Source organism: Poromitra crassiceps (assembly GCF_964638095.1).
Source record: "Poromitra crassiceps genome assembly, chromosome: 27".
NCBI classification, from domain to species: Eukaryota; Metazoa; Chordata; class Actinopteri; order Beryciformes; family Melamphaidae; genus Poromitra; species Poromitra crassiceps.
Window position 1 is genome coordinate 12,602,942 of NC_139650.1, and position 16,161 is coordinate 12,619,102.

General features: G+C 40.1%; 1 protein-coding gene across 1 annotated transcript in view; it reads left to right on the top strand.

Annotated features, from left to right (window-relative positions):
- LOC310799050 (ferroxidase HEPHL1-like) overlaps window positions 1-16,161 on the top strand; it is a gene marked incomplete at its 5' end in the record, with an annotated part of 84,100 nt that overhangs the window by 41,619 nt on the left and 26,320 nt on the right. The window contains 4 exons of the mRNA XM_083661618.1: window positions 11,375-11,580; window positions 13,204-13,348; window positions 13,723-13,935; window positions 16,064-16,161. The exon at window positions 16,064-16,161 is cut by the window's right edge and continues 125 nt beyond it. Of these exons, the coding sequence (XP_083517744.1) occupies window positions 11,375-11,580; window positions 13,204-13,348; window positions 13,723-13,935; window positions 16,064-16,161 (662 nt within the window). The remainder of the gene's footprint in view (window positions 1-11,374; window positions 11,581-13,203; window positions 13,349-13,722; window positions 13,936-16,063) is intronic.

A 16,161-nucleotide genomic window follows, 5' to 3' on the forward strand; every position in this document is an offset into this window, starting at 1 on the left:
CCTTGAACTAAGGGATTCCTTGCCCTGCACAGTCTCCTATACAAAGTCTGCTCTAATTGGTGCTATATACTCGATCCAATTTTCCCAGATTCATTTAAACTTATCCTGTTGCAGTCTGATAGAATAAGTCAGCTTCTCCATCACATATATATCATGCACTACTTCAATCCAATCATCCACCTTAGGCGCTTCGGCCTTCAGCCATTTCCTTGTAATCGCTTTCTTACTTGCAATTAACATCATTCTAAATATTTGTTTGTCTCCTAATCGCACAAGCCCTTGGTCTACTTTCCCCAAGTATAATACCTCAAATGAGAGTGGAAGATTCACTTTGGTTATTTCATCCATACATTTCTTTAACTCTTGCCAGTAACCTTTTAGAATAGGGCAGTCCCAGAATATATGGAAATGGTCGGCTCGGTCTACTCCACACATTCTCCAGCACCTTGTGTTTTGATATTTTTTCTGTGCAGGAGTTAAAAAATATCTTGTGATATTTTTCCATCCATGTTCTCTCCAAGAAGAGGAGCATGTTGTTTTCCACTGTTGTTCAAAGACCAGTAGCCTGTACTACGAAGCTAGTTTAATGCCTTATCCGAGTAAGTTTGAGTTTAAACCTGGTTTAGCCGTACTACAAAGCAAGTTAACTTTCAATCACCATGGCAACTGATGCTGCAAAGCTAACCTGGTCGCGACCAGGTTAGCTTCAGAGGATAAGATCAAAATCCATGACAGACCCATATAATCGGCTCTCTGGAGTCACTCACCGTTCATATAAGATCGCCATATGAAAAATAGATTGCAGTCAACTGAGAATATAACAAGAAAAACATTTGTGGCTCTGTAGGCTACATAATTAAATTAAGCCTACTTACCACTTTATGTCTTAACAGCTCAACGATGCGTGGAGAAATATGATCACTATTAATCACCGCGGCGCATATCATGAATGGACCCTCAAATGGAGTGAGGGTGATATTCTCCTACATGCCAGAAAAGCCTATACATATAATATAGATATGGGATAAATATGGATAGCCCCAATACTAAATATGCAGGCTATTCTTGCATCTTTCAGCTCGAACTGTGTCCTGTAGGCTGTATGCCAATATATGAGCAAAAATAGGCTAGTTTTTATCAATGATAACTATGCTCGCATCGTCTCAATTCAGTTCAGCAGTTTTCTCTTTTATAGTAGGCTATTAGGCTTTATACTAGGCTATTTTATATATGAATTATTCGATCAGTGCAACCACACACATGAGTGATAGAGATCATTATTCATTGAGCATGCGTTTCTAAATCTATGGTCTAAATAGGCTTACAGATTGTGGAAATGTATAGACTGAGATTACACATTTACATTTGTTGCTGCTGCCTGTATCAATGCAGCTGTATCAATCGCTGATCAAAGTAAATCAAATGACTGATGTGAATACAAGCTGCTGCTTTAGACAGCCCTTCAGCAGACTATCCAACGCGGATTTTCATTCTGACATTAAATCGCGGATACATTAAATATCCGCTAAAACTCTGATCATGCACTGCGCTTCATTGAACGAGGAAATGGGTGTGGAAATGGGTGTGGGCGTGGATAAACTCAGCTGTTCATAATGTGATTGGCTAACGCACCTCTTTCGCGTGGACGCGCGCCTGTGCACGAGCGAAAAACGTGCGCGTGCACAGGCAGATCCCAGGTCCACTTACCTAGTAAAAAACCAGCGTCGTAGTATCAGTTAACTAGATAGCTTTGATCCTGTTCAGTCAAACCAGATCAAAGGGACTTATCGCGGATCTGTTAAACTAGTTTCGTAGTACAGGGCTCTGTTCCCATTCCTCCATTGTCATCTCAATATTTGCTTCTCTCTCCCATTTCTCTTTTATATATATTGTGTCACTGCCCTTCAAATCTTCCACTCTCATATATAAATTCGAAATTAATTTTCTTCCCAAGTTTGATTCATGTGCCAAGGTAAACATATTAATTATTCCCAATTCTGATCCATCTAGATTCCCCTCTCTCATTGTTTGTCCTATGTAATGTCTCAATTGCAAATATCTATAAAAGTCCTGATTAGCCAAGCCAAATTGATCCTTCACTTCTTGAAAGCTTTTAATATTCCCATTCTTCAGTAATTCCCAGTGTATCTTGGGTCCCCGCTCCCATGTTTTGAATCTCCCATCTGTTCTATTTGGTATGAATTCTGAATCATGTGCAATCCATCTCATCAACCTACTATGTATTGTCAAATTATTTTTTGTTACTATTGTATTCCAAATTTTAGTTGATATATCCAGCCATGGATTTACCTCCTCTCGGAGGTGTCTCCTCAATTTTTTATCGGCTATTATAGCCTGGATAGGAACCCCATCTGTTGTCATAACTTCAATTTCTTTCCACCTCGCTTTATAAGAGGGATTGCACAGACTCAGCAATGTTTTTATTTGCGCTGCTTGATAGTAACTCTTCAAACACGGTAAAGCTAACCCTCCCTTATTCTTAGGTAACTGCAGTGTCCTATACCTGATTCTCGGTCTCTTCCCTTGCCAGATATATCGTGAAATCATTTTGTCCCATTCTATGAATTCCCTGTCGGTTACTTCCACAGGTAACGTCTGAAATAAATAAAGTAGCCTCGGAAGTATGTTCATCTTAATCGCTTCTGCTCTGGCATTAATGCCCATAAATGGAATAAGATTCCATCTCCTAATATCATTTTTAATTTGACCAAGCAGAGGGTCATAGTTAACAGATTTTAGTTGACCTAGATCTTGTGGCAAATTGATTCCCAGATATCTCATTGATTTCAACTCCCAGTTAATATCATATCTTTCTCTAATGGCTTGGTCTGGCCTATAATTAAATAAGATAACCTGTGTTTTTTGTACATTTACCTTGTAGCCTGATAGCATACCATAATCTGCTAAGGTCGACATAAGTGCTGGGATAGATTTATTCGGCTGAGACAGATATATTAATACATCATCTGCAAACAATGCTATTTTCTGTACTCCCCCCTCCATGTTTATACCCTGTATGTTTTCATTTTGTTTAATCCATTGGCTCAGCGGTTCCAAGAAAATCGCGAAGAGCAGGGGACTAGCCGCGCACCCTTGACGGCAACCACGTTCTAGCGTGATAGACTTTGAGATGCTCCCATTTACCTTGATCCTAGCTGTTGGTCTATTGTATAGAGCCTGTATAGTTTTTATAAACCCTTCATGAAAACCAAATCGTTCTAATACCAAAGCAGCTAGTTTCATATAGATTCCACATTCTACAAATTCCTCTCGCCAGCTATGTCCTTCACTATATCGCTGCACAACCTGCCGCCCATATTTTTCATTTACATTATGTATCTAGTGTATTACAGTTTTGTTCGATTGCTTTGGCCTACTGCCACAAATTCTAGTTACACACCAAATCCACATCCCTATACAAATCAAATGGTTTTGTACCATATTATGTCTAATGAGTCAAATTTTATTCAATCTGATTTACAGTATCATGTATTCAAGACCTTACACCCTGTACCTCTACACACAATGTATATGCCTAAATACGTCCTGAGATAGCCAAACAAATGTAAACGGTGCCAAAATCAGGCAGGGGGCAATTAACGTCCCTCCACATAAACACACTGCCACAGTATTGTATGGGTCAGAAGTGATGTTTTTTTTTTTTTTTTTAAACAATTTTTATTGGTGAGGTACATGCATATGCACAGAGGTTCGAAATCTGTACAGGTCACCTTTTTTGTTATTTTTTTTCTTTTAAACATTTTTTAACAACAAGCAGAATAAGCATAACATAAACTGACAAATGAAAAAGTAAAAAGAAAGAAATACATCTATTAGATACATAACTAATAATACAAAACAGAAAACACACACACAGTCACACACACTCAAAAACAATATTCTGGTTCGGGTTCAGCAACAACAACAATATAAATAGTTAGTCAGCAGGAAGAACAGAGAGACTGTTAAAGAAAGAAATGAAGGGCTGCCACTTTTTTTTGAATGTCTCATTGACCCCTCTGAGTGCAAACTTCATCTTTTCTAATCTGAGAAAGGAGATCATGTCTTTTAGCCAGGTGGAGAAAGGGGGTGCTCTAGGTAGTTTCCAAGCTAATAGTATTCTCCGTCTGGCTAAAAGTGTGGCGAAAGCAACCATGTCAGTCTCATTCGAATTAAGAGGGAGGAGCTCAGCTGACACTCCAAAAATAGCCAACAAAGGGCAGGGCCGCACAGTAGTATTCAGGACTGTTGACAATGTGTCAAATATTAAAGACCAAAAGGGTTCGAGCCTTGGGCAGGACCAAAACATATGAGAAAGGTCGGCTTGTGGATTACCACAGCGGTCACAACTAGAGTCAGAGTCAGGGTAAATCTCAGCAAGTCTTGCTTTGCTGAAATGCACTCTATGAACCACCTTTAGTTGTATTAGACTAAGTCGAGCGCAGGAGGAAGAGGAATTGACTCTGCTTAGTGCTCTATCCCACCAAACCTCTGACAGCTCCAGCCCCAATTCTCTCTCCCATTTGGATCTTGTCTTAGCAACATTGTCTTTAGTCAGGCCCATTGTAATTTGATAGATATCAGAGATCGACCCCTTTTGGTTTGGGGACAGATCAAAGAGCTTCTCCCACGATAATTCTTTGGGGGGTCGAGGAAATGAGTCAAACTGAGAACGTACAAAATGGTGGATCTGATAGTAATGAAACTGATTTGAGCGTGGTAGATCAAATTTAAGGCATAAAGAGTTAAAACTGGAAAAAGTGTCATCATATAGATCTTTGAAACAATTTACGCCCAGTCTGTCCCAGCGTCTAAAAGTTGAGTCCAAAGTAGAAGGAATAAATAAATGGTTGTTATTAATAGGCCCTAAGACAGATGCTGAGCAGAGTTTGAAGTGCCGGCGAAATTGTATCCAGATCTTTAAAGTAGACAGAACAACAGGATTTGAAGAGTACCGAGAGGGAGAGAGGGGGAGAGAAGAGTATACCAAAGCTGCCAAACAAGAAGAGCGACATGATTGTGCTTCTAAATCACACCAGTTAGTTTCAGGGGATTTGAGCCAAAAAATAAGTTTTTGGATATTTGCAGACCAATAATAATGCATGAAGTTCGGGAGTGCAACACCACCAGTCGTCCTAGGTCTTTGTAAAATGGTTTTGCTAATTCTAGGGATTTTTCCTCCCCATATGAAAGTGGAAATTGCCTGGTCGACTGTGCGAAAAAATGACTTAGGTAAAAAAAGAGGGAGACATTGAAAAACATACAGAAATTTGGGCAGAATGTTCATCTTGACACATTGTACTTTTCCTGCGAGCGAGAGGGGCAAGCTGCTCCAACGCTGAAAGTCTGCTTTCATGTTAGCGATCAAAGGGGAAAAGTTAGCTTTGACAAGAGAAGTTAGAGTGCGGGTAATCTTTATGCCTAAATACTTGAAACCAGATGGTGACAAACGAAAGGGGATTGAGGCTTGTTTGATTTGTAAGGCCGAGTTGTTTATTGGAAAACATTCGCTCTTATGAAAGTTCAGCTTATAGCCTGAGAAAGAGCCAAACTCTCTCAGAATACACTCAACGTGAGGGATGGAGGCAACAGGGTCCGTCAAAAAAAGCAGAAGGTCATCAGCGTAAAGAGCAACCCTGTGTTCGACTCCATAGCGGGTGATACCATGAAAACGGTGGGAGGACTTGAGCGCTATCGAAAGGGGTTCGGCCGCAACGGCGAACAATAATGCGGACAGGGGACAACCCTGGCGTGTCCCTCTGGAGAGTGGAAAATAGGGAGAATGCATCGAGTTAGTGGTAACACTAGCTAAGGGGGCAGAATAGAGCAGCCTGACCCATGAAATAAATGTGTCACCGATCCCGAATTTCCGCAAGACAGTGAACAAGTATTCCCATTCTATGCGGTCAAACGCCTTCTCTGCATCCAGTGATATAACAACCTCTGGAGGCAGAGAAGGGTCTGAAGTATGGATAATGTTTAATAGTCTTCTAATATTAGAAAATGAATGGCGACCTTTAATGAAGCCAGTTTGGTCCTCAGAAATAATCTGAGGAAGAGTATTTTCAAGACGTCTGGCCATCACCTTAGCAAGGATTTTGGCCTCAGTATTAATTAATGAGATTGGGCGAAATGACCCACATTCTGTAGGATCTTTATCTTTTTTAAGTAAGAGGGAGATTGATGCTTGGGTGAGTGTAAGTGGCAGCAACCCATTTCGCAAGGACTCATTAAACATTTCCATGATAAGTGGAGCAAGCTTACCACAGAACTTCTTATAAAACCCTGTTCCATACCCATCTGGACCTGGCGCCTTACTACTTTGCATAGCTTTGATAGCCTCCATGATCTCATCAATATCTAATGGCTTATCCAGCTCGTTAGCCAGCTCGAGTTCAATAGATGGGAATTCCAAGCCATTTAAGAAATTGTCCATACACCTTCTATTGGCAGGAGGCTCAGATTTGTAGAGGGAAGAATAAAAAGACTCGAAGACTTTATTAACGTCTTGAGGTTTGGAGACCAGATTGTTAGAACTGTCCCTTATCTGAGGTATCAGTCGAGAGGCTGCTTGGCGTTTGAGCTGGTGTGCCAATAGCCGACTGTTCTTGTCTCCATATTCATATGATTGAGCCTGGGAATGTTGCAACAGATGTTCTGCTTTCTTTGTGGATAAAAAGTTGAATTCAGCTTGTAAATCTAGTCTCTTTTTATATAGTCCGGGAGAAGGATTTATGGCATATTCAGAATCAAGCTGAAGAATATTGTTAGTAAGATCTTGTAGTCGTTTTTTCTGCGTTCTATTCAGATGGGATACATGGGAAATAATTTCACCACGCAGAACAACTTTCAAGGTCTCCCATAGCAGTGAGTGAGACACTGATTCAGCTCTATTGGTAAGTATGAAGGAATCAATAGAATTAGAGATTTTTTCACAGAAATCCTTGTCAGAAAGTAGTAAGGCGTCAAATTTCCAGAGAGGGCGATCTTTTCTATTTAAAGTAAAATAAATATCCATCTGTAAGGGTGCATGGTCTGAAATTACAATAGACAGATACTCAACTGAATGAACAGACTCAAAAAGAGCTCTGTCAATAAAGAAATAGTCTATTCGAGAAAAGGAATGATGCACATGTGAAAAGAAAGAAAATGCTTTTGATAAGGGGTTCCTTAGTCTCCACGGGTCCACACACCCATTCTCACTCATAAAAGATGTTAAAGACCTGGACATTTTAGAAAGTGTTGAGGATCCTGAGGCAGAACGGTCTAAACATGGATTCACAACACAATTCATATCACCACCAAAGATAAGCTGATGTGTGTCCAGGTTTGGGAGAGATGCAAGAGTCTTGTTCATAAATTCAACATCATCCCAGTTGGGAGCGTATACATTGACCAAAAGCACTGGGGTTTGGAATAAGGTGCCTGTCACGATTAAGTATCTTCCATTTGGATCAGCAATAATATTAGATGATGTAAACTGAGTTTTTTTGTTCACCAGTATTGCAACACCTCGTGCTCTTACATTAAAGTTGGAATGAAATACCTGGTTTACCCAAGGTTTGTGTAATCTAATCTGATCAGCTTTCTTTAAATGAGTCTCTTGAAGGAACATGAGGTCTGCTTTTAGGTTTTTTAAATGGGCAAAGATCCTAGAACGTTTGATTGGGCCGTTCATTGACTTGACATTCCATGAAATCAATCTGACTGAATTGTCCCTCCCACTGCTAGAATAATTAAATGTAGATGTCATAATTTAAGCTATCATTACAGGGGCTGACAGCATACGTGAAGTGTTGCAGAAAAAAAAGTACCAAGGGCAGAACCCAATAATATAGAAAAAGAAACATTGACCTTTCCCAGATAAAACAGAAAAAAAAAAAAAAAAAAACACAAAACATAAGAGGACATAAAACACACAGCGACTCCAAAAACAAACAAAACAAAACAAAACAACAACAACAACAAAAAAGGGGGGGGGGTCCTATGTTCACCCAGAAAAAAATGGGGAACTGCGGGTAATAGGCAATAGGCCTAAACCACCGGTGCATCTCCTCTCTTCGACAGGGAAGGTGGCTCAATAAAAGTAAAAATATGGCAATTCTTTCATAAAGTCAAATACCCATTGATATACCTTTGTGAGCTAGTTGGTGAGCTATTATATAACAAAATTGTACACTGACCAAAGTATAATTGCATTAGAAGGTTTATCATCTTTTCGTTTTTCTTCCCTCAAAACCACATACAAAAAAAAAAAGCACTAAAGTCAGTTGACAGCCTGTAGTGTAAAAAAAGAAAAAAGAAAAGAAGAATACCACACATGGCAATAAGCAGTAGCATAACACAGGTGACACATCGATCAGCAATTAATCCACCTAGAGAAAGAAAAATCAGTGATAGGTCGGAACATCAGCTCTATAAAAAATAAAATAAAATTCCTTGTAGTCTTTTTTTTTTCTTTTAATATATATATCTATATGAAGATATAGCTGGTTTGTTGTGCCCATTGGCTGCATGCGTGGTGTAAAAAAAGGGAGAAAAATACAATTGCAATTCTGCATTAATGAAAAGTCAAAATAATAGTTTACACGTTTTTTTTTTAAGTAGCACTATTCTATTCTCAAAACGGGGGGGGGGGTCTTAGTGCTTGTTCGATACCTAGCTCAGTTCACTTCAAATCTCACATTAGAGATGTAGGCTATCAGTCATACAGGTACATCGTCTCCTCCGCTTCTGGTGTATGATGTTAGTATGTAGGCTATTTATAGATCACTCACCCCAGTGGCCAGTGTAAAAAGCCTGGGCCTCAACAGGGGTATCAAAGAGATAAACCTTGTTATCCAAGAATACTCGGAGTCGAGCGGGATGTAGCAGGCTGAAACGAATATTCTTCTTATAGAGGCTGGCTTTAACATCGTTGAAGGCTGCGCGTCTTTTTGCAAGGCTTGCGCTGAGGTCGGGGAAGAGCAGAAACGTATGGCCTCGGAAAGCCATGCCTTGGCGTCTTTTTGTCATGACCCACTCTTTGTGCTGGTAATGATGGAATCGAACGATAAAGGCTCTTGGTCCTCTGTTACTCCCTCCGTCCTCGGTCGCTCTGCCCAGCCTGTGCGCCCTGTCCAATGAGAGTGGGGGGGTGAAGGATTCAGCACCAAACACCTCGGTAAACAGAGTGACCATAAATTTCACAGGGTCTGGTCCTTCCAACTTTTCCGGGATTCCCACAACCCTCACGTTAGAGCGGCGAGCACTGTTTTCCAGTTCATCCACTTTGTCTACGAGTTTATCATTTTGCAATTGCAATGCTTTGTAACAGGACTCGAGATGAACGAGCTGGTCACTGTGGCCGGAGAGTGAGGCTTCCATTTCGGTAATACGCTGGTTTTGATCATGGATGGTTGCCTTGATGGATTCCAGGGTGTTGTTAATCGGGGTTATGGTGGTGTCCAGCAGAGTAGAAACTGTAGAGACGGTGTCTTTGTGGATCGCCGCACGCAGATTCTCTAGGTCAGTGGGAAGTGGTGAATGTACGGCTTCATCAGTGCTGGTTTGGTTGAGCGTGGTCTCGATTGAACGCTCAGTTAGCAGGCCACTACTAGCTTCCTCCGCGCCAGCCTGGTGGGGACCGTCAGTCGGCTTGACTTTCGGTGGTTTTTTAGGACCCATAGTCGGACACAAACGATGCGTTGTGTTAACCAACGTTTTAATACTCAGGTTGAGCGTGAGTGTTGTTCACCAGAACAAGAAAGAATGTCAAAAATAGCAATTGTTTGCAGAGCCACCTTGCTCGCGTCTCCTACCGCTCCATGCTCAACCGGAAGTGAGAAGTGATGTTTTTAAGGGGAAACCTTTGTATATAATGCTTTTTATTGAAATAGTTGCATAGTATACCTTTAACAGTAGCTGAATGCAAATGAGGATGTGCCCATTGACTGGGCTTTCTTGGTAGCATAGCGGTTCTATCTAGGTAGTCTTTTTGCTAGCTGGTGCTCTGAATCACTGTTCTTTGCATGATCAAATCCTTCCACTCTGGTTGGCCTAGCAGTTTAATTAGAGCTGGGTATTGGTTCAAATTTCAGGAATCGATTCGATACCGATTCACAAGGTTGCAAATCGATTAATTTCGATTCGATTCGATTCCGATTCGATTAATTTCAATATCGATTTGGTTAGTGATACCAAGCTGTACCCTGAATTACATGACTGTCCAGTTATGTAACACAGGGGTTCCCAACTTTTTTTGCGCCAAGTAGATACATGGGAAAAAAAAGTTGCAGACCTGTTGTCAATTTTAATGGTTTTAGTTACACATATATTTACTCACCAGGTGGTGACAAAGGGTAAATAACAGCCTTTTCATCTGTCAATAAAGACACTTTCACAATTATGCACAGTGATTTGATTTCAGCCTATATAATTTCTAAAAGTAGATATTAATGATCAAACATTTCCATTCATGTAGCCTACAGTATTTATGTTTTTGTTTCAACTACAAACATAAATGTCAACTTGAAACTATGTTTCAACTACCACACACAGCATAATATTTTAGCCTGTTTATTAAAAAAAAAAAAAAAAAAAAAAAAAAAAAATCGATCTCTGGACATATGAATCGATAATCGAGGATTAAAATAAAAATCGATTAAAAATCGGAGAATCGATTTTTTGAACCCAGCCCTCCATGGTCTGTTTTGAACTAACTATCCATTGAAAAGTTAAAAATGGACCCAAGCATAGTGATAGGAAATGCCAAGATCCTTTTGAATCTTATTTCATGCAGTGTTTCCCCTAGAAAATCTTTCAGGCCTGGAGGGATTTAGAAACGTACCTCGCCCGCAACGGTGGGGGCCGTCGCTGGTGACGCTAAACTCTTAGCTAACCTGTTTGCATCTATGTTCGCAATGGCATCCCAAGTATCATCATACTATTATGGGATGCGATGCGAACAGTTGTATTAGGGGATGTTTCCCATACGTTTCCCAGGCAACGACACACGTTGACACGTTTTGGAACAGCGCCGCACGCTGGCACGATGCTCCTAAAAGCAAAATGCTTATTGTTTTGAATGATTCGGCATCTTCTATTACTGTCAACACCAGTATTCTCGTATTGTAATAATATGCTATGAAGGTTTATTGAAATTTTGGGGGGAGCAGGAATTATTTTTTATTTATTATTATTATTATTTTTTGTTGTTGTTGTTGTTATTTATTTATTTTTGCCATTTTTGTTCTGGCCTGGTGGGCCCGCCAGGCCTGTAGAATGGTAGGGGAAACACTGTCATGTGCATGAAAAGATGACTGTACAGACAGAAGCAGCAGATCTGGTAATTGTAGTGCTTTGTGTGTGACAGGTGTTGACAAGCCTGGCTCCCAGGTGGGTCCAGGGGAGACCTTCATTTATGAGTGGCAGGTGCTGGAAGGTCCCTCTGCCTCAGACACTCCCTGTATCCCTTACCTGTACTACTCCGCCAGTGAGCCCATCCAGGACACCAACTCTGGATTGGTGGGACCCCTGCTGGTGTGCAAGAAAGGCAGGCTGGGGGAGAACGGAACCCAGGTGCTGTATGAACACACTTTCTCTCTCTTTTTATTTGACTTCATCAATGTCTGCCTTTCTCATTGTTTCAGGGAGGAGGCAGAAAAAGACAAAATACACAGCATTTTAACGGATTTCCTCTGTGCACACATACTGTAACAAGAAAACAAAATTCACTACAGGAAGGCACCAATAGGCTATTTGATTAGATTAGGTGAGACGGAACTGTAATGATCACTGTTGGGAAATTGGGTCACTGCAGATAAGATTGCTAAGAGTGGAACACAAAGTACTGAAGATGATGCAGCAAGTACGTGTAGCAAAATAACATATTGAGATGTTGAGGGGAACACAAAACACATGTTTGATAAGCAGACACTGACAGATGCACACATTATTACTCACATTATCATGAACACAAAATGAAGTACATGCTTACAGTAATGTGTCCAGACATGCAAATGTACATTTGTAAGCTATTTACAATTCCATTATCAGCTTCATATTGGTTTTTCATATTGGTTTTTCATATTGATAGCGATTTTCACATATTGTTATCAGTTGTACTGTATTTTACTTACTTACCGGTACCAACTCACTGTAAACATCAAGCCAGTGTAGTTTTGATCTCTTAACTACTAGCGGAATACCCGCCCCTGTGTGACATTCACACCTGGCACTAACATGAGTTTTCTGTGATCAGATTGCAATCGGATAGTGCTTGACAACATTAGCCTGTTACACCTGGCGTTAGCATGCGTTTTGGGTGATCAGATTGCAATCTGATTGCAATCTGATCACCCAAAACGGGTGTCCTCTCAATCCGCATACAGTTCCTGTATGCGGATTGAGAGGACACATTGCATTTACACTTGTGTTCAATGTGGTCACAATGCGTCCCTGACCACCTCCGGAGGTGGTTTGACCGATCAGATCGCAATCACAATGTTAGTGCCAGGTGTAAATGGCCTCACTGTCAGGCCTCGTTCACAGAGTTGGCATGCAGCCTCTCTCTCCTCCAGAAGGTTTTCATAGTCACACTTCACTCATTACAACTCAGCTCACCTGTGCTGCTCCACTCTGGAGCTCCCCATGGTGCTGAACCTGTCTGAGTCATTTTGGCCACTAATTTGCCATTTTTGCCCATTTACTCGGCCCTACTTAACTTATTAAAAAATCCGGCTCATAGCTGTGGGGCTTAACACAATTCTGCTCACTCACTCACTCACTCACTCACTCACTCACTCACTCACTCACTCACTCACTCACTCACTCACTCACTCACAGACAGACAGACAGACACTTCACATTCAATTCTGCTCACTCACTCACAGACAGACAGACAGACAGACAGACAGACAGACAGACAGACAGACAGACAGACAGACAGACAGACAGACACTTCACATTCAATTCTGCTCACTCACTCACAGGGAATCATTCAGAATCTGCTGTTATTAAGAATGACAAGCATTGTCAATGTGTGTTTTAACTTCTTTTGAAGGATTGCATTGCATGTCCCTCTGTGTGTTGAGGGAATTCTAGAATGTGTGAAGCAGATCTGAACAATGTATTACATGTTCCATTTCCTTTGGTATTGATAACATGCATTGATCTTGACTGTCTGTGTGTGCTATTTAACAGAGGGACGTGGATAAGGAGTTGTTCCTTCTGTTTTCTGTCATGGATGAGAACTTGAGCTGGTATTTGATGGAGAATATCAACGTGTTTGGCAGCAATGAGACGGACCCTGCAGATGAAGACTTTGAGGAGAGCAATAAGATGCATGGTAATCACTGTGTGTGTGTGTGTGTGTGTGTGTGTGTGTGTGTGTGTGTGTGTGTGTGTGTGTGTGTGTGTGTGTGTGTGTGTGCGCGTGTGCACGTGTGCGTGTGTATTTAGTTGCCTCATTGTCTGTATTTAATTTTAAATATTATATTTATACTGACTGCAGCTTGCAAAGCACTGTCATATCTGAGTGCAGTTACTGGCATTTCCTTCATAACTGCTTTTTTGTATCTCTTATATATATATATATATATATATATATAAAAAATATATATATATATATATATATATATATATATATATATATATATATATATATATATATATATATATATATATATATATATATATTTTTTTTAATCCCCTTAATTTTAGCGGTGAATGGGCTCATGTATGGGAACCTTCCTGGACTGACGGTATGTGCCGGGGACAGAGTTGTGTGGTACACCTTTGGGCTAGGTACAGAGGTGGACATCCATGGTGTTTATTTCGAGGGCAACACCTTCCAGAGGCAGGGTATGACCCGTGACACCATCAGCCTGTTCCCACACACCACTGCTGCAGTTCTCATGAAGCCACACACTGCTGGTCAGTTACATGGCTCTCTACACACACATGCACGCACACACACACACACACACACACACACACACACACACACACACACACACACACACACACACACACACACACACACACACACACACACACACACACACACACACACACACACACACACACACACACACACACACACACACCCGCTGCTGCTATCCAAACATTGCATACTTTTGTCTTTCACACACATTCTCTGGGTCTGTCACGTCTGTTTTTTTTTTATTGTATCTCTGCCAAACCAAGAATCAATTTAAAATATGTTCTTTGCAAACATGCTGACATTCTCTTGAGTGTGTTTCCCATGATGTGTAACAACCTCCATCCAGCACTTCACAGCGGCAAACATATACAGCCACAATCTAAACTGGTGCAGGAAATGTCTGCCAAGACTGTTAGTGATACAGGTTAAAGGGGAATTCCACCATAAATGACCATCCGTTTATTTCTTCAAATGTAGACGTTTGCCTAAAACTCATAATACAGGTTTCTCCTGTTTTATGTGTTGATGAGTTATGAGTTATGAGAAAAATACAGTCCTATGAAATCATTGACATGGGATGGATAGTCAAGTTCAACATGTATAATTTGATAGAATGTTGTATGGGACATGTCATTAGTCTCAGTTGCCTATCTCAAGTAATTCAGTAAGCTCCCCTTTAACTAGGGATGCACAATGTATCAGTAATCATATCTGGGTTCAAAAAATCGATTCTCCGATTTTTAATCGATTTTTATTTTAATCCTCGATTATCGATTCATATGTCCAGAGATCGAATTAAATTTATTTTTTATTTTTTTTAATAAACAGGCTAAAATATTATGCTGTGTGTGGTAGTTGAAGCATAGTTTCAAGTTGACGTTTATTTATGTTTGTAGTTGAAACAAAAACATAAATACTGTAGGCTACATGAATGGAAATGTTTGATCAATAATATCTACTTTTAGAAATTATATAGGCTGAAATCAAATCACTGTGCATAATTGTGAAAGTGTCTTTATTGACAGATGAAAAGGCTGTTATTTACCCTTTGTCACCACCTGGTGAGTAAATATATGTGTAACTAAAACCATTAAAATTGACAACAGGTCTGCAACTTTTTTTCCCCATGTATCTACTTGGCTGGTTGGGAACCCCTATGTTACATAACTGGACATGTAATTCAGGGTACAGCTCAAAAAACATTTTGAAACATATTGAAATTGATCGAATCGGAATCGGAATCGAATCGAATCGAATCGAAATTAATCGATTCGCAACCTTGTGAATCGGAATCGAATCGATTCTTGAAATTTTAACCAATACCCAGCTCTAATCATATCGGGATTCTGCATCAGTCCGCCAGCCAAAATGTTCACATTGAGAGGAAACAATGCGGTAAATCTATGCTTGATGGGCTTTTCCAAATGTTTTGGAAATAAAGAAATGCATTACTTTTCCTAATTCACAGTGTTTACATGTGTTTTTCACGATGTACAAAATTTGATTATCATAGAAATGTGTTTTTATACAGGTCATATCGACATCTGTAGATATTGGTTATTGGCCATAACAGCAATGTTAATAATATTGGTGTCGGCCAAAAAAAATTATATCGGTGCATCCCTACCTTTAACATTTGAATGAGTGAGCCAACCACAAACTCCACGCATTGTTACGATGTTGCATAGTTCTTACTAAAAACTCTCTTCATTGTTACGATGTTGCATACTTCTTACTACAAACTCTCTTCATTGTTGCGATGTTGCATAGTTCTTACTACAAACTCTCTTCATTGTTACGATGTTGCATAGTTCTTACTACAAACTCTTCATTGTTACGATGTTGCATAGTTCTTACTACAAACTCTCTTCATTGTTACGATGTTGCATAGTTCTTACTACAAACTCTCTTCATTGTTACAATGTTGCATAGTTCTTACTACAAACTCTCTTCATTGTTACGATGTTGCATAGTTCTTACTACAAACTCTCTTCATTGTTACGATGTTGCATAGTTCCAATGAAGAGAGTTTTTAGTAAGAAGTTCTTACTAAAAACTCTCTTCATTGTTACGATGTTGCATAGTTCTTACTAAAAACTCTCTTCATTGCCTACACAGGTGTGTATGAAGTGAGCTGCAGAGTCACAGACCACTTCTCAGCTGGGATGAGGCAGCAGTACATGGTGAAGGATTGTCCGGGGCGTAATGTGAACCAC